Source organism: Zalophus californianus, chromosome 7 (genome assembly GCF_009762305.2).
Source record: "Zalophus californianus isolate mZalCal1 chromosome 7, mZalCal1.pri.v2, whole genome shotgun sequence".
NCBI lineage: Eukaryota > Metazoa > Chordata > Mammalia > Carnivora > Otariidae > Zalophus > Zalophus californianus.
Window position 1 is genome coordinate 85901922 of NC_045601.1, and position 23915 is coordinate 85925836.

The window sequence follows — 23915 nt, forward strand, 5'->3', positions numbered from 1 at the left end:
CACGTCTAGGGAGAAGTGTAAAGTAGGTGCACACTTATAACATCTACCTCTTTTGTGAGCATGCTAAATGTAGGTCCACACAAGAGCCTATGTACAGAAACAAGCAAGATGCTTATCTTTCTTCCCAAACAACTGTCTTCTTCCCCCCTCCCGACCCTGGAGAAAGCCCTGCTGGACCTATATTGAAACTTGGGAAGAAGTGCTTCTCACGAATGGAAACTGGGAATTTAGGCTTCTTTCCTTGAATTTTAATTGTAGTGAGGAAACTAAGGGGAATGGTTCTCGAAAGAATAAAGAGAAACATGAACTTCAGAGATGGGCTTGCTAAGAGGAAAGGGGAGGGGGAGAAATGCATATCAAAATTTAGAGAAAATGGCCATTTTTACTTTCTCCTCCCCTAAATAAACAACAATAGTGACAACAACTTTAAAAATCAATAATTTGAAGGAAAGCTATATTAAGTGAAAAGACTGCAACTTAATGACAGTATGCTCAAATTATTACTTGGATATCCAGGTCTTATTGCAGGGGAACGGCTGTGAATCCCCAACACAGGACAATTGAGAGTCAACAACAGAATAAATCTGCCACCTGGCAGGCCCCAGAAATTTCCCTATTTTCTAAGGTCTGTAAGTAGCAGTGGTAGGAAGTGAAATAATGGAAGGGGACTGAAGGGAAGGAAAAAGAATTTACAGGCCAATCCTAAAATTACTTAAGGATAGTAATATAGGGTGGTTAGTATAGGGAAAGCTAAATTTGGGGGCAATATTAACAAGCATCTGGGTTTGGTTGGATTTAATTTTGTTTCCTTTAAAAGAAACACATGGACGTGTGTGCGCGTGCACACGCACACACACACACACACACACACAGTGCTAGATGATGGGGAGAGAAGGAAAATAAGGCACCATTCCCACTCTCAGGGAGCTAGCTAACTCTCTTATTGGAAAACTTATTTTTTACATAGAAGGAATAAAGAATAATTTAGACAAAATCACTGAAGTGATTGCATATTTTTATATTGTTTAGTTTTCCGATTATAAAAGTGATAGTACCTATTGTAGAGAAGTTAGGACTTAAAGAAAAGTGTAGAAAGGAAAATAATGATCACCCTAATTTCTGAGCTCTTCCTGTTGTGAGTTTTGATAGCATCTTTTCTTCCCTCTTGTCTTCAACTTCTCTCTCTGCACTGGCTCCTTTTTCTCAACCCAGAAATGGGGTCAGCTCTCCCCCATCTCAGCATCCCTATCACTACAGTGGGGATAATTGCACTTACCACTGATGGTTGCTGTGTGATTAAATGAGGCAATATAGGTAAATGCTTGCAAGAATACCCACCATGTAGTAAACACCATACAATTATTATTTTTAAATTATTTTAAAACAAATAAATAAGAAAACTTTTTGCTAGATCCTGTTCTTTCACCACTGTCTTAGCTTTTCCCATCCCTTGGCTCACTGACCTCTGCTGACCTTATTTTCCTCTCTCCTCATTATGATTAGGTTTCTGCTGAGGACTTGCAGAAATGTTAACCTGTCCTCAGTCTCTTACCAGAGTGTTTTTCCAGCTCAGCGAATCTCCATGGTCACCTCCATTTCTTCCCAGTGTCCCTCTGCCTTATAGAGCTGGTCAATCTGATGCCAGGTATGATTCTTTTCACCTTTTCTGGAAATGAAAACCCCGTCTTTGAAAATGGATTTTAAGCTCTGACATCTATCAAACTTTATCCTTGAGCATCTAGCCCTAAGCCTTTCAGTCTGTCTACCCACCCAGACCTAATTCATTCCTAGTAAGCACTTTCTCTTCAGTGTTTATCATCATCTGCCTTGTATTGATGTTGTTGTGTGTCTTTTTCTGGCTAGACAGGTGACAGTGACCACTGTGTTTACCTGTGTATCTCAAGAGCCTGTTTCATGGATGTTTGTCAAATTGTGTTGAAGTCCTGGGGGGTACTGCTTAAGGCATTTACTATACACTATCCTGTGTTTTAACTATTAAGGTAGGTCTCATTACTTCTTTACTATATTTTAAGGTTCTTGTGAGGTGGGAATCTGGCTTCTTCAGTTGTATTTACTCCACAGTGTTCAAAATTGTGTCCTGCTTAGAAGAGGTACTCCCTAAATATTTCTGAAACAATAATTACCTTTGCAGAATACTTTATACTTTACAAAGCTCTTCCACATGGATTGGCTCATTGAGTCTCCTGGTGAGCCTCCAAGGGAAGTCCCCATTTGGCAGAAGATGAATGAAAGGACACACATTGGTGACGAGCAAGGGCTCAAGTTAAAGTCGTCCGATTTTACACGCAGATGTCTCTGCTATACTCTCCTGCCTGTGAAACTGAATGTAACATCATTTCATGCAAATAGCTTTTCCTGAGTAATCAGAATGGAGAACATCTGGATGGAGATACAGGGGAGCTCTGTGGAAGAGGTAGGGCTTGCTTGAGAAGCGCTTGGAAGTGTGCCTTGGAAGAATATGCGGTATGATAGGCAGAGAGAAAGTGAATGATGTTTTGGAAGCTACAGTACATGAAAACTTTTGTATTAAAACTGGTTTCACTATTTCATATTTGAAAAAATTTAGGTTGCAGAAAGCATTTATTTTTAAAGGAAATGCATGAATTGCAACTAAAATTACAGTTGAATTTGTAACTCTGGACCCAGCAATAGAAATGACTGTGGTGGGCTTTGTAGGCAACACAGTAAAACCCTGAGGCTTTTCATAATCTTTCAATTTCTTAAAAAAGTCTTTTTATGGTTATTTACAGTCCAACGTAGGTCAACTAACTTGGTAGGCTTTTTTTTTCTTCTTAAATAACTGCTTACAGTAACACACCAAGGGTCTATCATTTAGCCTTTGGATATAACATTGAAGTTATTCATTTCTTTCCTTCTGTGTTTATAGTGTATATTTATGGACAACTTTATTATGGTACAAATTTGTAGCCAAATGACATTTCCCAATATTGCACCAAGAGACAGATTTCTACTGGTTACTCCGGTGATTCCAGTAATAACATTTTACAAGTTCTTCTGGCTTTCAACAGTGTCCTGTCAGATAACAAAGCTTAAAAGAACATCTACAGTGATGAAAGCCTTGTGGGGTTGCAATTTCTCTACATCTGCTTCCGAAACCAACCCTGTGTAGCAAGTTATGCTTGGTGAGGCCAATGATTCTAGGTCGTTTATTCTTTTATTGCTTCTTTACTATTTTGTTCTACTTGACTGAATAGGTTTTAGGAAATACACCATGGGCATGCTGATTTCCCTTCGAGTTGCTCCAGCTACACTCTACATTTTCCTTTTCTCCCTTTTGAGCTCCGCTTGAGAGCTCATTTCACCGTTCAGAGCAACTTCAATTTCAAATCTTTTCCCTGCACATAACACATCTCCCATTCTTGGCTGTGTGCCTTCATTCTTGCAGCCCAAAGTCATCACTTAGTATGTACCCAGGATTCTCTTGGACCTTTGTTTTTTAAAAGTAATATACATTTTACTTACCCATCAGGTTTCCTCTAAGGAAAGGAAAATATTGCTAACTGCTTATGCCATTAACCCTTCCTAGCGCCCAACTTTAAGCAAGTTTAGTAGCCTATTACTAGTATTAATGAAAAAAAAAGAATTGTGATTTATGGAGTAGAAAATAATTTGTGTTTTAGTACAGACATCTCACCTCTTTTACTCTTGTGGCTGGCATCAGGTTACCTGGTGTTCCTTACGTCTTGACAGTACCCCCAACCTGAGGATCCTTTGCAGACAACAAAAAGGTTCTCCTAGAACTGTGCCACTTTGCAATTGAAACTCTTATTTCTATGTTTCCCATATAAATGGATTGCTCATTTGTTTTTCAGTGGAAGAAGGAATACCTCTGGAAATGAAAACTTTATTATTGTGATAGGCAGCTTAATAGAAGATAGTTAGAAACATTGTCAGACTCATTTCTTTATTTACAAAGGCAGTTTAATGATACTAATTTTTTCAACCTCTGGGTTAACAAGGGCACACAAATAATATTTTCAAAAAGTTAAGTTGTGCCTTTAACATAATTAAATACACTCCATGCATTATCATGCCTCTGAGGTTTTGCTCTCATTATTCCAACGGCCTTGTAACCTGTTCTGCCTTTCTCTGCCTGTAAAATATGATTCACTCCTCAAGGTCAAGGTAAAATGTCACTTCCTCTGTGAAATGCTTTTGAATCCTTCTGAACAGAGTCAGTTACTTTTGCTTTTCCGTCTCCAAAATACTTTATGATTCTATTTATTTTCTTTTGGGGGTCCTTTTAGGCCAAAGTGTGCTTCACAGTTTTGGGGTGTGTGTGTGTGTGTGTGTGTGTGTGTGTGTGTGTGTGTGTGTGTCCTTCTTCCTTAAAGGTAGATGGGAATTATTTGGCTCTGAAAGTTTCCTTAGTATCCAGCATTGTGCTTTTAATATGGTGTTGGTTGAAGTTTTGACTGCTGAGGAATATATAAAATGATGACTAGTGGTAATAAAGGAAGTATGGGTGAGATTATTAATCGTTAAGGTCCCTAACCTGGGAGAGTTTAAAATCTGGGCCAAACTTTTGTATGGATAGAGCCACAGAAAAATAGAGAAGAGACGTTTACTACTACTTTTTGTAACTTTTAGCAAAGCACCAGCGAGGTAAACATTTGCATGCAGCTCACTCAATTAGGGCACCAAGTTGGAGACCAGCACAATGGGCAAATTTTTATCAACTTTTGAAAAGTACTTCAGCTTGGAAGTTTATGAAGAAAAGAAAATAATTGCGAAGTATTAGACGCACAGTGAAATGGAAAATGTACTTAAGCACATTGTGCTGTGTGTGTGTGCATGTGTGTGTACTCCGAAACAACAAATTATAGGAAGAACATTGGCTTTGGTGGCAGATAAACCCAAGGTTAGTTTTGGCTTGTCATCTGGAATTTCCCTTAGCAGGTCACCTAACATTTTTGAGCCTCACTTACCTCACCTGTAAAAGGGTAATTATAATGAGTTGTGTAGATTAAATGGGATAACTTCTTTTTAAAGTATGAAGCACTGTTCCTGGCATAGTAGAGGTATTCCTTCTCCTACTTCTCCTACATTGTACTTCTAGAAAATGTCCTGGGAGCCCTGGGGAAACCCTTGGCCAAGACATACTGGGATAACACCAGCAGTCCTAATCCTGAGCCTCTGTCAGCATCTGGTACCCCCTGTCCCCTTCTTCATCCCTGCTGGTCCACCCTGACCACTGCCTAGAAACTGACTGTGCTAATGCTAGAGCCCTTTCAGCTTGGAAGGACTCTAAGTTCAGTCCTCAAGAACAAAGCCTCTTTATCACCTGTCCCCGTGTCAGTTGCTATTGCTATTCCTGGCATTAATCATAGTTTCAGGGATATTTGAAATGCAGGAATGGCAGGAGGCAGGACTTCTCTGTGGCTGCCGTTTGGTGCCTCTGGAATGTCTGTGCATGCCCGTGCTGCTTTGTGGTTAGTCAGTTGGTTGTGAGTTTACAGTTTCAAGTGGCTTTGGGTGAGAAAAATAGCGTCTTTCAAAAACCATGAGCTGCTGGAAGAATCTTTCCCAGTTACTCAAATGTTTCTTTCTCTATAATTGTTTGCTTTCGAGGTTACACCAGTTAGAATTAAAAGCTATAATATTAGCTTCAAGGCAAAGTTCTTACACCTGGGCTTTGCTATTTATTTTGTATATGCTATGTGATTGCATTAAATTTTGTGAAAAAAAAACGTGTAAGCACTTCAAGTGATGTGCATTGATGAAAGTTGTAAATCTGTGTATGACCACAACTTGTGCATAGAAAAGGAACATCCTAATGAATCATTGAACATTATATCAAAAACTAATGATGTACTGTATGTTGGCTAATTGAATATAAATTAAAAAAAGAAAAGAAAAGAAACATTCTAAAATGTTAATAGTGGGTTGTCTCATTGAGTGTTTTTTTCTTCTTTTTTCTATATACATGTTTTCTGCTTCTCTATAATGTTTACATATTACTTCTAAAGCAAAAAAAACCCTAAATATATATGATATGATGTTACATATAATTGTTTTTTTATTTTAGAAGTCATATATATATAATTCTCAGTTATATATAATGAGAGAGAAGGCATTATTGATACTGAGGTGAGCTTAAAGGGCTTATTAAGGGAAGCTTTGTAAGAAGAAGAATCATAAAAGTGTAGTAGAGAACAAAAGATGTATGTATGGAAGGGAGGAGAAGTCTTTTTGACTGATTTACTTTGATATCTATAGGTGGGTTTTCCAGTAGTTAAATATTGTCTAGGAGATTTTAACCTCTAGAATAGTCACATCCTTCCTTCCTAAGGAGATCTAAATAAGCCACCATTTACTGTAGCAGAGTAGAGTTGAATGGGAAAATTAAGTAGAGGAGAGCAAGTTATAATAACAAAAAAAAAATTGCAGCTAAAATTTATTGAGTTACAGGCACTATTTTAAGCTCCAGTTTAGTCCTTATAAAATATACCAAAGGGTGAGTACGTTAATTATTCATATTTACAGATGAGCAAACCAAGTCACAGGGAGAGTAATTACTTCTCTGGGGCCTCCTACCTAGAAAGTGGTGGTGCTGATTTGAACCTAAGTGGTCACACTCTTAACCTTGGAGATGGCTCTGTTTAGTTATAACAGTTATGACAACAAACAACCTGTAGGAGCAGCAGTTTGAAAAACTCCTGGGATATACAGGAGAATTATTTACTAATCTCAGAGCATGTCTTAAAGGGGCAGGCTTCATTGAGGAACTTCTCCAGGAACAAGGTAGCTGGCAGGCACCATCTCTCTCCCCTGCCCCCCAACATAAACACATGACCACCTGCAGGAACCAGTGAGGTGCCAACATTCATTACCTACGCCAAGCCCCACCTCTTGGGCTTTGGTAGATTGGCCCTTCCCAGTCAAGTCTGCCTCAGTCCCAGGGCTGCAGGTCCCCTTCCCAGAAAACTGGAGCAAACCTTGTCAACACTGTGTCTCCCACCTTGTGTGTTTTGTGGGGCCTCAGTCCCAGTGGTAGTGGCGGTAGTGGCAGGCCATCCAGAAGCCTGAGGCACAGCTTCTTAAAATCACATGCCCTGTACACGCACACTTTGTGGATCTGCCCAGACCACTCCAGTCCTGGAAGTGGTGGTGGCAGGTCTCATTTCATAAGTAGACTGGTATGTGTCTTTGTAAAACCACATGTCCCACCTGGCTGGGGACCAAACAATGCCCACAATAGGCAAAGAGAGCCTCTGCAAATGACGGGACTGAAGAAAAGAGCAGCCAGGACAAAATAGCAGGGCGCACACAACACAACACGCATAGCAGACACTCCTTGAAGCACCAAGTTCTGATGAACAGGGAACACTGTTCTCCAGGGCACCACAGAAACTCTTCTTCATAAGGCCATGACTTTCAAGAGCAGGAGACATAGCTAACTTACCTAACACACATAAACAGACACAGAGAGTTAGACAAAATTAGGAGACACAGGAATTTGTCCCTTATGAAAGAACAGGACAAAACCACAGCAAGAGACCTAAGCAAAATGGATATAAGTAATACACCTGGCAGGGCATTTAAAGTGATTATCATAAAGATACTCACTGGCCTTGCTAAAGAGCGCAGGGCATCAGTGAGACCCTTAACAAAGAGATAAAGAAGACCCACCTGGAGATGAAGAACACAATAAGTGAAATTTAAAATACACTAGATGGAATAAATAGAGGAAGCAGAGGAATGAATTAGCAACCTGGAAGACAGAGTAATGTAATCAAGTTGCGCAGCTAAGAGGAAAAAATATGCAAAATGAGAATATTCCTAGGGAACTCAGCAACTCCATCAAACATAATTACATTCACATTATAGGGACCCTAGAAGAAGAAGAGAAAGGGAGGCACAAAATTTATTTGAAGAAATAATAGCTTAATACTTCCTGAATCTGGGGAAAGAAAAAGAAATCCAGACCCACGAGGCACAGAGATTCCCCCCCCCAAAAATCAACCCAAGGAGGTCCACACCAAGACACATAGTAATTAAAATGGCAAAAAGTAGTGAAAAAGAGAGAAATTTAAAAGCAGCAAGAGAAAAGACAGTTATATACAAAGGAAATCCCATAAAGCTATCAGTAGCTTTTTCAGCAGAAACTTTGTAGGCCAGAAGAACGTGGCATGATATATTCAAAGTGCTGAGTGGAAAAAAATCTGCAGCCAAGAATACTTTACCCAGCAAGGCAATCATTTCAGATTAAAAGGAGTGATAAAGAGTTTCTCAGACAAACAAAAGCTAAAGGAGTTCATGACCACTAAACCAGCGCTACAAGAAATGTTAAAAAGGACACTTTGAGTGGAAAGCAAAGACCATAGGGGTAAGGAAATTAGGAAACACAAAAGCAGTAAAAAATAAGTACACTGTAAAAATTAGTTAAGGGATTCATGAAATGAAAGGATGTAAAGTATGACATCCTATACTTAAAACATGGTGGGGGTGTTGAGTAAATAACGGTTCAAACTTAAGTGACCATCAACTTAATATAGACTGTTCTTTGCAGAAGATGTTATATACAAACCTAATAGTAACCATAAATCAAAAATAAGTAATAGATATGCAAAAAATAAAGAGAAAGGAATCCAAGTATATCACCAAAGAAGGCCAGCAAACCATGAAAGAGAGCAGGAAAGAAAAGATCAGAGGAAAACTACAAAACAACCATAAAACAAGTAACAATATGGCAATAAATACATATCTATTAATAATTACTTTGAATGTAAATGAACTAAATGTTCAATCAAAAGACACAAAATGACAGAATGGATAAAGAAAAAAAAAACCCATCTATATGCTGCCTATAAGATTCTCATTTCAAACCTAAAGACATAGGCAGATTAAAAGTGAGGGGATGGAGAAACACTTGTCATGCAAATGGATGTCAAAAGTAAGCCATGGTAGCAATATTTATATCAGACAAAATAGACTTTAAAACAAAGACTGTAACAAGAGACAAAAAGGACACTATATAATAATAAAGGGGACAATCCAACAAGAAGATATAACAATTGTAAATATTTATGCACCCAACATGGGAGCACCCAACATAAAGCAGTTAATAACAAACATAAAGGAATTAATCAATAGTAACACAATAATAGTAGGGTACTCTAATACCTCACTTATACCAATGGACAGAGCATTCAAACAGAACATCAACAAGCAAACAGTGGCTTTGAATGACATGCTGGACCAATTGGATTTAACGGATATATTCAGAGCATGCTTTCCAGCCTAAAACAGCAGGATACACATTCTTTTCCAGTGCACATAGAGCATTCTCCTGAATCTATCACATATTAGGCTATAAAACAAGTTTCAACAAATTCAGAAAGATTGAAGTCATACCATACATCTTTTTTGACCACAGTGCTATGAAACTAGAGATCAACCACAAGAAAAAATCTGGAAGGAGCACAAATACATGGAGGTTAAATAACATGCTACTAACAATGAATGGGGCAACCAGGAAATCAAAGAAGAAATCAGTAATTACATGGAGAGAAATGAAACTGAAAACACAATGGTCCAAAATCTCTGGTCTGCAGCAAAAGTGGTTCTAAGAGGGAAGTGTATAGCCATACAGGCCTCTCTCAAGAAGCAAGAAAAATCTCAAACAACCTAACCTTACACACCTAAAGGAGCTAGAAAAAGAACAAATAAGATCCCAAACCAGCAAAAGGAAGGAAATAATAAATATTAGAACGGAAATAAATGATATGGAAACCCAAAGAGCAGAACAGAGCAATGAATCCAGGAACTGGTTCTTTCAAAAGATCAACAAAATTGATAAACCTCTATCCAGACTCATCTGAGAAAAAAAAAAAAAGAGGACTCAAACAAAATCACAAATGAAAGGAGAGAAATAACAACTGACACCAAAGAAATACAAATCATTGTAAGAAACTATTATGAAAAGTTATATGCCAACAAATTGGACAACCTAGAAGAAATGGATAAATCCTTAGAAACATATAACCTCCCAAAACTGAAGCAGGAAGAAATAGAAAATTTAAACAGGCCAGTTACTAGCAATAAAATTGAATCAGAAATAAAAAAACTCCCAACAGACAAAAGTCGAGGGCCAGACAGCTTGCCGAGTGAATTCTACTGAACATTCAAAGAAACACTGATTTTTCTCAAACTTTTCCAAAAATTAGAAGAGGAAGGAAAACTTCCAAATTCATTCTTTGAGGCCAGCATTACCCTAATATCAAAACCAGATAGACACCACAAAAAAAGAGAACTACAGGCCAATATCCCTGATGAACACAGATGCAGAAATCCTCAACAAAATACTAACAAACTGAATCTGACAATATATTAAAACAATAACTCAAAAGCCATATGATTTCTCTCATATGTGGAATTTAAGAAACAACACAAATGAGGAAAGGGGGAAAAAAAAGAGACAAGCCAAAAAACAGATTCTTACATAAAGAGAACAAACAGGTGCTTACAGAGGAGAGATGGGTAGGGGGATGGGTGAACTAGATGAAGGGAATTAACAGTATAGTTATCTAATGAGCATTGGGTAATATACAGAGCTGTTGAATCACTGTATTGTACACCTGAAACTAATATAACACTCTATGCTAACTATACTGGAATTAAAATTTTAAAAAAATTTAAGTGTCCATTTAGAGTCTTTCTCCTTCAATAGACTTTCTGAACAATCAGATTGCATTGTTTATTCTGAGAATAACCCTAAAATGGGATCAATTATATTACTTCAATGTATACATATGGAAACCAACCAAGAATGGAATCTCTGCATAAAATCAAAGTTATCTACTTAAAGACTGGAAATCAAATTCTGGTCTGACCCCTTAGCTCAGTTTTCAAATTGCAGGATTACACTGCCACCTAGTGTAGACAAACATTTTCCCAGCGTGTGAAAGCTAGTGAATGCATATAAAATTTCATAGGATGCAACATAAAATGATGTTCACTTAAGGGTTCTTTGGTAAAAGAGAAAGAGTGATTTCAGAATGAAGGATCTTTCTACATTTTATTGATAAAGGTAACATGGATTCAGGAATACATTTTATATATTTTGCTTGATAAATGAGAATAGTGCAGAAGGGAAGGCTTGGTTTCTGTACATCATTCTGCCAAGTATATTTCCTCGATACATATAATGTAAAGACATTAGTACAACTTGTTTTCATAAGTGTGAAAGCTCCCAGTAGATCTGTCTTATGGGTGCATCTGATATTTATTTTAAAAAGTTATTCTGCAAGCAATTATTAAAAAAATTTCAGTCTGCAAGTCCATATCAGTTATAAAAAGGAGGGGTAGTTCAATAGAGTTGAAAACTTTATCTTATGAGCAGCATTTCTCACTGGACCAGCAGTACCAGCATCAACCTGGGAGCTTGTTAGAAATATAAATTCTCGGGGCGCCTGGCTGGCGCAGTCATTAAGCGTCTGCCTTTGGCTCAGGTCATGATCTCGGGGTCCTGGGACCAAGCCCCGTGTCGGGCTCCCTGCGCAGCGGGAGGCCTGCTTCTCCCTCTCCCACTCCCCCTGTTTGTATTCCCTCTCTCGCTATATCTCTGTCAAATAAATAAATAAAATCTAAAAAAAAAAAAAAAAAGAAGAAGAAAGAAATTCTCAGACCCACCTTAAATCTCCTGAATCAGAAACTCTGGGGGTGAAGCCCAGAGATATGTTTTTATCTTCAGGTGATTTTGAGGCTTGGGAACCAATGTTAGAAAAGGAGGTTTACGGCATGTAGAAAAATATGTTGAATGATAAGTATGTGAGGGTTGGAAGATGCAAAAGAGGCTTAGGACATGAATCCCCTGCTACACATTGAAGAGCCGCAAGGCAGCAAATATAGAAACACGTGTTGGAAGCACATGTGTGGTGGAGCGGACTTGATCTCTCCCTTCCTTGGGGTAAAGCAAATGCTCAATTTTAGAGAAAGCAAAAGTAATACACCAGAAAGCTTGGAGGTGGGGGTAGTGTTTATGTTAAATAACACATTCTTGTATTAATGGTCCATGGCAAGAACACAGTTATTTGCGAGTAATTTCAGAGAGAAATGGCTATCATCATGAGGCCCTATTTGCTTGCTATATATGATTAGGCTACAATTACAAGTATAGAACCAAAATAAGCAGATTAAAAATAGAGTTTTGATTGTGGTGAGATTTCTTTACAGTAAAACTTAATGCAAAACTGTGGGAGTCCTAGTTTTAGCAACTCTCTGATTATTAATCAGCCTCTCAGCTAGATTTCTTTGATAAATTTCAAGCTCTAGCTGAGGCTAATTTTCAGCATCCTCACACAACTGCTCTGTGTCACTAGGTATTCGAGTCTTTTGTTTTTAAAGACAAGACATACAGAAGAAAGCTAACAACTAGACACTGTTAGAAAGCTAATTTTAAAAGGGGGTCTTCTTAGTTTTAATCTATAAAGTAAATGTGGGACACATGGCATCTTTAAGAAAAGTTGTGTTTTTGGTAACTTCACTTCAAAAGAATACTTTAAAAAAATATCATTGTGTTAAAACTAAGGAGCCTTCTCTACTATTCTATGAATTTTATGGAATGTCCCAACTATTGTGCCCTATGCCAGGAAATAAGGGGAAAGATATATCTTGACATATCTAGTGCCTACTGTATTCTAACACAATGTTTCTATTTTTTTATTTTATTTTTTTAAGAAGATTTTATTTGACAGAGAGAGCACAAGCAGGAGGAGCGGCAAGCGGAGGGAGAGCAGGCTTCCCACCGAGCAGGGAGCCCGATGCGGGGCTCGATCCCGGGACCCTGGGATCGTGACCTGAGCTGAAGGCAGACACTGAAACGACTGAGCCACCCAGGCGCCCCTAACACAATGTTTTTAAAACCATGGGTTGCAACCCATTAGCTGGTCCTGAAATCAATTTAATGAGTTGGTCACCATCAATAAAAAATGAAATAGAATAAAACAGAAAAATAGAGTGCTCTACATATCTATGTAAAGTGCTCTACATAGATAAAGTACAGTATGCTGAGTGAAATAAGTCAAGCACAGAAAGTCAATTATCATATGGTTTCACTTATTCGTGGAACATAAAGAACAGATGGAGGACATTAGGAGAAGGAAGGGAAAAATGAAGGGGGGGACATCAGAGGGAGAGATGAACTGTGAGAGACTATGGACTATGAGAAACGAACAGAGTTCTAGAGGGGACGGGGGAGGGGGGACGGGTTAGCCCGGTGATGGGTATTAAGGAGGACACGTACTGCATGGAGCGCTGGGTGTTATACGCAAACAATGGATCATGGATCACCACATCAGAAACTAATGATGTATTGTATGGTGACTAACATAACATAATAAAATTAAAAAAAATAAAGTACTGTCTTCTGATACTTGTTTCAGTTGTGTATATTTATCAAATCCATTCAATCCATCCTTCAGCAATGCCAGAACCATTTTTCTGAAGACATATCTAAAAAGTTATCTTTGGCCTCAAACTCTTCATCCAGCTCCCTTAATAGCCAGAATAAAGTCCAAACTCTTTCAAAGGTTTTCAATTTCCCCTTCCTCAGCACCTCCCCCACGGTCCTTCTACTTGTCATTTCAGAAAACGACATCACCATATACTGGGTTGCTAAACTTAAATACCGAGTAGTTCCATCTGCCCTCCTCTCCTTTTCCAGTCTACCCCATCAGTCTCGTCTCTGGATTCTCATCTAGTCTGACTCAAAATTTATCATCTCAGAGCCTTTCCTTACCCCTCACTCTTCATCAACCTCTAAACCTACCCCTGCCTTTCTCTAATACACATTGCCCACTTTTGAATATATTTTTCAAGATTTTATTTATTTGACAGAGAGGACAAGCAGGGGGAGTGGCAGGTAGAGGGAGAGGGAGAAGTGGGCTCCCCAGGAGCAGGGAGCCTGATGCGGGGCTCGATCCCAGGACCCTGGGATCATGACCTGAGCCGAAGGCAGCTGCTTAACCAACTGAGCCACCCACGTGCCCCTGTATATTTTTTATAACAGTTCCAATTCAAATTACCATGTCTATTCTTGTAAATGTATTTAGTATCTCTCTCCCCACCAGCTGTAAAGTCCGTGGGGGCAGGGAACTGGTCTTTCTCTGCTGTACCTCTGTGCTGAGACCAGTTCAAGGTTCATGGTAGAAGAGCCACCAACATATATTTACCAAATGAAAGAGTTCCTGAATTAAACTTGGGGTTCCTAAAATACTCTCTTCTACCTTTTTGTCATGGTACCTTCTCTTTCTTCTGCCCAGAATGTACTGTACCCACTTGTTCTCTTGGTAGGCTTCTATTCATCCTTTAAGATTGCACTTTCTTTATGAGAAATTTCCTGATGCTCCTGGACTGGGTTCATACTGGTTCTCAGTGACACTGCAACCTCATTCCCTCACTATTTTGCAGTCGTTTTCATATTGGACTTCCCAACTGGGCTGTGAGCTTCCTCGGGGCAAAGTTTTTTGTCTCCTCAACTCCTAGCACTCAGTAAGAGTGGTTATATATTTGGTACATATAGTCATTCAATAAGTGTTTGCTGAATGATTGGGTACACAAGTGAAAGAGAGTTGATGATCAAGAAAGTTGATTATTTGTGATGATATTCTCTGATATAAACTGTAAGTAAATAAAATTCTGGATTTCTAGAAAGGGAAAGATGTGGTGTGTTGTATAGAGCAGAATGTGTTGGGGAAGGGAGGGAGTAAAAAGGGATGAAAGCATAATTATTCTGTATAAAATACTTCTATTTACAAAATGGATAATTTTAAAATATCATGCTGTCTTAGTGCATCTTATATAATTGATCAGATTTCATTTCCACATAGTTTTTCAGGAACAAAACTGTTAAGTAAAGTGAGGGAACAGTGTTAGTGAAGAAAAAGCTTGTGTCTGGTTTTAGGGTGCAATCTGACCCAGGCCAGAGAGTGTGGATTTGCACTGCTCCCTGTGAGACTCTCATGTCAAGTTATGAAATACGATTAATACAAAACAGGAGTGGAAAAGGGAGCAAAAAGTGTCCTTAAATGTGTGTGTGTGTGTGTGTGTGTGTATTTGAGAGAGAGAGAGAGAGAGAGAGAGAGGGATCTTGTTTTCTCTGGACTTACATTCTTTCTTAAAAGAGCTGTTACTTGCTCTTCATCATCTTACATAAAACTGCCAAGCTGGAATAAAGCCAAACTGCTTATGAGAAAACCTATTTTCTTCTCATTTAAAAAAATCTTTTATTAAAAATCCCCCTTCATTTGCCTTCTTATTCTAGCTGTAGAGGATTCTTCAAAGTGGGAGGAGGAGGGGACTAAAGCAGAAGTGAGACATTTAAAACACTTAACAAAAGGATTTCTCAAACTGAATTATATGGGAAAATCTGCCTCTCTTGTTTCCCACAGTAAATAGTATTGGAGGATCTGTACTACAAATAAAAATTTAAGTGGAGAGGGTCCCTTTGGAAAATGCCCCTTCCCCTGTGGATCTAGGGCTGTCCTACCTTGTGTGATTTCAGGGAGGTCCCCAGCTGCACAGTTTCTCTTCTGAAGTCCTACCATTGGAAGTTCAGGGTTTTTTGGGTTAATAAACTGTTCCATTTACATAAGCCCTAGTCAACTTTCAAGAAAAAGCTAGGCTAGGACCATTTATAATTCTGTGACTCAGCCAAAATGGCTACCTTTGGGAATCCTAATTTTGATAGATGGAAGGAGAATGACAGGGCCCCGTGGAGAGCCCCAAACAACATGAGGAAATGGGTGTCCTAATGCCAGGGGGAAGACAGGTAGGTCATGAGTAGAAAGGGAAAGGGGAACAAAGGGTGTGGAAGTTCAGGTTTACCTGGTTCTCAGCTCATCAGGGGAAACAAATTCTCATTCGAGCTGAGGAAAGCAGAAGAGGAAAGGATTTTTTTTTTAAAGAAACAAACAAAAAATAAGAAATAATACCATTTATTTTGCAATTGAAAAATTAAATTGATTTAAGAATTAAAGAAATTTCAAGAAAACAATACTATTTCACACTAGACACCAAAACTTATTAAGATCATTGGATCATCTGGGCCTGAAAGTCTTTGTTTCTGGAGTGGACACTGATGTCCCCCAAGATGGGACAAGAAACAGACCATCCCAGGTGAACAGGGTGGAGGCTCTCTCTTGAAGTACTCAGGTTCTGGAGAGGACATGGTTCTGATAAAAACCCTTCTCTTCAGGTCTGTGCTCCTTGTAACATGCTCTCAACTTGTTCATAGAGGATAATATGGTGCTTATTTCCCAAGATATTCTGCTTAGCTCTGGTAATTATAGAGTTTAAGAAAAAATAAAAACTAGGGGGCTTGATGTTACATTTTACCAAGATTTCTAGCCATGAAGTACAGAGAACTGGCATGTATTGAGTGATTAATTAGCTGTGCAACTTTGAGCAAGTTACAAGTTACTTTATTTTCTGTGCCTCAGTTGTCTCACCTGTAGAATAAGAATAATTTTAGTTTTACTTTATAGTATTCTGAGAATCAAATGTTATCATGCTTCAAGCATTTTCAACAGAGGGGGGCAAAGAGTGAAGTTATATTAGCTATAATGAGGGTGATGATGGGGAACAATGACTATTCCCCTGAGCCAGGAATTAGATTCTCTGCTATCTTGTTTAATTCTCAAAACAATTGTTTTAGGTGACTATTTAAAACCCACTTTTCATCTAAGGTAACTGAGTTACAGACAGATTAACTAACTTGCCCCCAAACATACAACTAGTATGCATCAGAACAAATGGAGATACAAATCTAGGTTGGCTGTGCACCAAGGTGCCCATGAGTTCCCACATCTCTGCTTTCCAGTGAGCCCCTCTTTACCTCAGTCCTCTAAAAGCATTCATTCACTGTATTCCTATAGCAGTTCTAAAAGCTTCCACTGTATTCCTATAGCAGCTTGCTTGAATTTTTCTGGTGAATTTCTCCACATCCTGATTTTTTTTCTTTTCAGCAAACTTTCCCTTGCTTATCCCTCCTTCAGTGTAACCTTGTTAGCTTTGAGGACACACCCCTGGCTAGCCCTGGTCTCACAGGGCCGCCTCTCCCCACCCCCTCCCTCTGCTGTGGTTTAAAGTGTCACCAGATGCCTCTGGTTCATTCCCTTTGCTTTATGCCCTTACAAGGGCAGGAGGAACAAACGCTGAGTCCAGAACCCATTAGTTCTGGGGTGACAGTGAAGGGATCTTGGGGGGAGCACTGACCTCCCTCCCCTACAACCCCTTCATCACTAGGACTGTTGGTACAAAAGAAAACCGGTTGGGAAAATGAAGAACTTCTGGTAAGTCCTTGACATTGGAAAGAGTGGTGGGGAGACTGGGTTGGGGGCCCTTAGAACAAAGGGTCTGTGTTTCTGCAGTGATGGTAGGATGAGAGGAGGTGAGGGGAGATGGGAGAGGGGAGAGGAGAAAGAGAGAGAGACCCAGACAGAGACCCAGACAAGAGAAAGACAGGGAGACAGATGAGAGTGAGACAAGAGAACAAGCATAAGAAACAGGAGAGAGACAGAGAAAGGAGAAAGAGAGAGCTATTAAAGTGAAGAAGGAGAAATACTAAGATGAAGGAAAACATAGACAAGGAAATAGATGCAGAAATGGTGAAATAGGTAGATATGGAGAAAGTGAGATAGAGCAAATGGCAGTCTCATTATTGTTTTAGTGTAGGAGTTGGAAACGTGAGAATTTATTAAATCTCTCAAGATTTCAAAGTCAAATGGAAAAAAAACTGTACTGAGATTTGATCACCTACATTAATTGTGTTTACCATATCTCAAAATGTTTAAGCAGTCCCCATCTGGAGGGATTCCTGTTTGAGTTATTTTCTTTTCTCCTCTTTAGGAAAATTCCAGTTTTCTTCTTTGTATGCAGTTTCCTGGGATCTTGGGCATCTGCTGCTGTCAAGCGTCGCCCAAGTAAGGCCACAGTTTCTGGATTTTGAAATATCACTTGTTCCCAGAAAGGATCAGGCAGGGCTGTGGCTGAGTGAGAACTGAGTGAAACATCCATAGGCCTCCACAGCCTCACTCTTCAATCCTGCTTTAGCCATGGGATTACTCCATGGCTGGTTTTATGTGGGCAGTGTTGGGTATAGAAGAGAAGACCTGGGTGTGATCACAATTGACAGGAAAGCCAAGCTGTGTACTCTAGTGCCTTGCACAGTGCCTACTTGGTTCAATGATGATTGGTAATATTAGGTGGGTGGACCGATGGGTGGATGAATGGATGGATGAATGACCTGGGGTCAAGGGAGATGTAAAGAGTATTTTGATATACTGGGATGGCTGAACCAAAACTTGTAGCTGGAAAATGCTTTTTCTGAAGTCTGGAAGTCTCTGTTGTCAGGTGAGTCTCAGCAGGGTGCTGGGGTTGGACAGTTACAAGAAGCCTTCTTAAAAACTTTCTCCCTGCAACTTTCCACCTGTGTAAGGAGCACCCAATTTAATTCTAGGATTTCTCATTGAATTAAGGGTTTAATCATTTTCATGATTCTTTTCTTTTTCTCATTACTTTTACCCATTCTAGGATGCTAGCAATAGTCTAGCTGGGACCATTTTTTGATCTCTTGGAAAGTGTAAAATTAAAAGCACCCTATAAATTTTATTTTGTATTAATGAATCCCAAGTCTCCCCCCAAACTCCCTGAGAACTCCACTCTCTAGAAGTCCCATTAACTGGCTCAAGGCTGGCTCTGGATTCTCTTAGGAATTCTAAAATTTGTGGTGTTTAAGGAATATTTTCTAGTCCAAGCCACCAGAAGTTTTCCAAACAGGCGTCTGACGCTCTGCCATTCAGAACATTGTACAGCTCTGGTTCCAAAAGGAACAAATTACTAACTTCTCTCAAAGGAACATTTTCCCAGTGCAAATTATTAAAACTTCACACCTTGTTTCTCTTCCAGGATGAGTTGAAGATGAATTAATTATAATCATAGAGTCATTGAGTTAAAGCCAAATACACTATAAGCAAGCTATTTGGCATATTATTCTCCTTTAAATAGTTGTTCAGCTCTTATTGTTATTGATACATCTTGATGGTCCTTGTAGGGGTTGGGGTAGGATGATATGCTATCTCTTTTGCAGGGTTCCCTGTTAATTCAAATTCTAATGGCGGAAATGAACTCTGTCCAAAGGTCAGGATTGGTCAAGATGATTTACCAGGCAAGTAGTCTTGTATCATATTGAAAATCCATTCTTTCTATAAACCTACCTGATATATTCTTTTATTTGGAAAGGTTGTGGAAAGGAATATAACCAATCTCATTTTAGACTTTTTATTTTGTGTTCCCTTTCTGTAGGCTTTGACTTGATTTCTCAGTTCCAGGTAGATAAAGCAGCATCTAGAAGAGCTATTCAGAGGGTAGTAGGATCAACTGCATTACAAGTGGCTTACAAATTGGGAAATAATGTAGACTTCAGGATTCCAACAAGGTATATAAAAATATTTTATCTAATTATCTGCCTCAAAAGCATTTTAAAAAATGAAAAGCTATGCAATGTTAGAAAATCTTCTCATGCTCAATGTTTCCTAGATCATGATTTTATTTGAAGATGAAGAAATATATTTACCTATCTACTTCAGTGTTCAGCGTCTAAATATGTGCATACTCTTCATGTTTTCAGTATGTAATTTACTTTTCATTCCAGGGAGAAAAAAATCACTGAAACCATTATACATTGATTCAGGACATGTTCTTATTACTTTGCTCTCTGTTTTTGTATAATTTGTCTGGTTTTGGCTGAAAGGACCCTCTGTGAAAAGTGCCAGAGTTGAAGCATAAATTTAACTAGGAACCCCGGAGTGGTTAGAAGACTCACAATGGTGCTGTTCAAGCGTCCTGGTGCTGAAATCGAACCATACATCTATTTCTTGGCTTCTGGCAGGAATCAAACAAAAGCAAAACTAGGATAATGATAACCGAAGCAATGGTAGTGATAATAATTTAAAAATCCTCCACTTCATTTACCTCCTTCTCTAGAACTATGTTTTTTATCCTTTAAATTATTTATAACTGTGGTGCTTTAGTGTATGTGTTGAGTCAAGCCATTGTTACGAATGAGCTTCAGGATTTTCAGTTTTATATCCACTTAAATACCTTCTATGTAATTATCATAATTATTGTATATTTTATTGCACTGCAAAAAATTGAATTAAGATTCCTTTGATAGATGAACAAGAAAATTAAGGCTTTGATAAAAATTAAGGCGTAAAAGTAAATAGTGATTACTTAGAATAGCAAAGGAGTATTATAAAAGCTCCAAATGTTTATAATAATGAAAATTTTGGTCAAATTAGAATATTCTGATATAGTGCCACATTGCAGATAGAAATTCATATTTGGAACATAGGAACCATATTTTTTCTAAATATGTACTATATTTTATAAAATGACAATAGTGTACTGCATAAGCCCTTTTTATAAATTTACTAATTAACATTAAGTCTCATCCTCATCACAACCCTGTGGTAGAGACATTATTATCCATATTTTATGAAAGAGTAAACTGAGGCCAGAAAATTTAAGTTACTTACATGAGGTCCCAGGGTTAGGAGGTGCTAGAAGTACTGAAATTCAGGCAGAATGGTGCTTCAACCACTATTTAATACTGACCCTGGAAAATTATTCACATTTGGAAAGATTATAGGCATGATAACAGCTAATGACTTTTTTTTTTGCTTATATCTTCTTTTCACGCACAGAAGTGCTAGTTGTGTTCTTTTTTAAAAAAAAGTATTCTCCATGCCCAGTGTCTAGCCCCAGTTGTATTCTTAAATAAGCTTTAAAAACATCTATTTCTTTTCTTTCTTTAATAAAATAAACATGATGCAAGATCCCCCAATGCTGACCTAATTCTCTCTTCTATAATTTGAGGTACAATCTGGACTGTCATTAACCAACTCTAAGTTCAGATATTGACCAACTTGAGGCCACATAAATCCATACCTCCTGCTCATCTTTGCTGTTGCTCTTCTTCAAGTGCTTAGAGCTGTCACTAAATATTTTTCTCAGTATATAACCAGTTTCCCATATTCTCTATCTCCTTGACTCCCTGCCCCCCAAAGACTAAAATCTCTGCTTTACTGGCAAAGTTTAATAAAAGATGAAAAAAGAATTAGGTCAGAAGTAGAAAAAAGTAGGAGAAAGAAATAAAAAGAGGAGGGGAGAGGCAGAGCACTGAAATAAATGGAGTCTGAAATAGGTAATAAAGTGTACTTTGGGGCAAGTACTTACACTATCTTTGTTTCAGTCCCTTCAGCATAAATTAGGAATGATAATAACTGTGTCATAGGAGCAAATGTTAATAAGTTGGAGAGGGTTTGGACAGAGCCTGGCACACAGCAGTATTAGTTAAGTATTCATTCAAGTAGTGAAGAGCACTAGAAGGAGTGTGTGCAGACGGGAGCCTTTTCTCCTTAATGGATTCTTTCTTTTCAAGCTGCGCTCTCAGTCCTACTCATTCAAAAACCAGGTGGTAAGAAAAGCAGGGGCTGGAATTGCTCTCAGACCATGCAGGGAGTAGTCCTGGTTTAAAGGAAATTTCTATACTGGAGAATATAGGTTCTGAGGGAATGAAAAAGAAACCTTAACAGGATTTTCATGGTAGGGAAATGAGAATACGGCGTATAAAGCTGATGTGATAGAGTCACAATTTACCTTCCTATTTTCAATTTTTTTGAAAGATTATGAGACATAATTTTTTGCTTTTTATTCTTTATTTAGACAATAGTACCATATTCTCAACTCAAATTTCTAAACATTTTTTGTTTGTTTACCTTAACAAATACAATTCTTAGCTCTTTTTTGGGTTAAGGTCATAAACAACCATTTCAAGGTCTAACGTCTTATCTTTTATTCAAACCCTTACAGTTCTTCTTTTAAGGTACTCTGTGCAGATTGTAACATAATGAAATAAATCATTTAGAGATCCAGGTTCTTTTACATTATGTATGCTGTCAAGTTTACTTATCGATGTGCATAGCATCTTTGCAAGAACAGACTCTCAGGTGTTCAAAAAAGACAATGCTACCAACTGCTATTAGACTTGTGAGGACTTCTAAAAGGTCTTAAGTATGTATAAATACAGATATATTTTATTAATTTGAACACTGAAAGGAACTTTCTTCTCTTATATTGACAAATTGTATTACCTAGTTTAAAAGATTAATAACATGATAATTTTGATTATACTTGTATATATACACAAACATAAACATATATTATCTTCGTGTATATGAAGAAAGAGAGCAGATGGATACCTTTGATTCAACAATATGTCTATAAATGAACTGTTCTTCTAGCAACCTCAGTCACCAATTCATTTTTTGAAAAAAGTTTTTGGCATTACAAAACCAAGTCAGAGGTAAATGGGGACATTATGTTCTATCCTACCTTCAACATAATCTCTTTGCTCATTTAGCAGGGAAGATGAGATGAAGCATAAATTGGGAGAGATCCCTCAGTCAACCTCATGATATCTTTGCAAAAGAGTCACTTAGACAAGTTACTGTGACTTGTGGAATCAGAGCAAAATAGATTTGTTTTATCTGGGGCTGATGAAATTCTACGGCCTTGCTCAGTGCATCTGTAAACAAATACATTGGTAACATAGGTTTACAAAAACCTAGAAAAAGAATGCTTTAAGGAAGAGAACAAAACATTAAGATTTATCTTTCTTCTATGAAAGGCTCACACCCCAACAATAACTATATTTGGACAAAAAAGAAAAATTCTTTAAGCATCTGGTTAAATCCAGATCATTAAGTGAGAAGAATATCAAAATAACATTCATAATTTAAATGGATACTGGTCAAATTTCACCATTGAATAAAACTTTTAAAACTTATCTCCCAGCTCCAAGTTAATTGAGGTCATTTAAATGAAATGTATAAACTTCTATAAGGTTTTATAATTATACAGTAGGCAATATATTATACTGTCATCAATGAACCTTAACTTCTTCTCTAGAGGTTATTCTGGAATATGCATATTCTGAAAAATTTAAAGTCAATGGAAATATGTCAAACAAAATCTATATTAAAAGTAAATATCCAAATAGATGTAGACATCTTTATTCTGGGGAAATAGTTCTTACACACATTTTTTTTTTCTTCTTTAGCTCCAAACTGAATCTTTTTAAATGTATGTGTTAAAACCTCCTGTATACTTTTCTAAAAAAAGATTTTATTTATTTATTTATTTATTTATTTATTTATTTAAAGATTTTATTTATTTATTCATGAGAGATAGAGAGAGAGAGGCAGAGGGAGAAGCAGGCTTCAAAGGAGCAGAGAGCCTGATACGGGACTCGATCCCAGGACTCTGGGATCATGACCTGAGCCGAAGGCAGATGCTTAACCATCTGAACCACCCAGGCGCCCCAAGATTTTATTTATTTATTAGAGAGCGAGAGAGCAAGCCTGAGCGGGGGCAGGGAGGGAGAAGCAGACCCCACTGAGCAAGGGGCCCAATGTAGGGCTTGATCCCAGGGCCCTGAGATCACGACCTGAGCCAAAGGCAGATGCTTAACTGACTGAGCCACCCACGCACCCCAAAACCTCCTGTATACTTGACAAATACTTAATGACTTGAAAACTTTGCAATAAGTATAATACACATCACCAGTGACCATTTAAGAATGTGTACTAACAAAGGAATTCACCCAGTATTATAAATAAAAAAAGTCGTTTGAGAACTTAAGGTTAAAAGAACTACTTGGATGCTAAAAGGGTGTTCAGGTGAAAAGCTTCATATTTTTGTTATTTTTATAAAATCAGCAAAACAATGAAATTTGTTGACATAGTTGACTCATTTTATTGAAGGTGTACAAAATATTTGCAGTAAAGTAAGTTATATGTTTATTTATG

The 23915-nt window shown here is 38.0% G+C and overlaps 1 protein-coding gene across 1 annotated transcript in view; it reads left to right on the forward strand.

The window, feature by feature from the left end:
• Positions 1–17313: 17313 nt before the first annotated feature.
• COL9A1 (collagen type IX alpha 1 chain) overlaps positions 17314–23915 on the forward strand; it is a 92593-nt gene continuing 85991 nt past the window's right edge. Inside the window, exons 1-4 of the mRNA XM_027602658.2 lie at positions 17314–17336; positions 17893–17966; positions 19133–19210; positions 19348–19480. Coding sequence (XP_027458459.1) covers positions 17323–17336; positions 17893–17966; positions 19133–19210; positions 19348–19480 — 299 coding nt within the window. The 5' untranslated portion in view covers positions 17314–17322. The remainder of the gene's footprint in view (positions 17337–17892; positions 17967–19132; positions 19211–19347; positions 19481–23915) is intronic.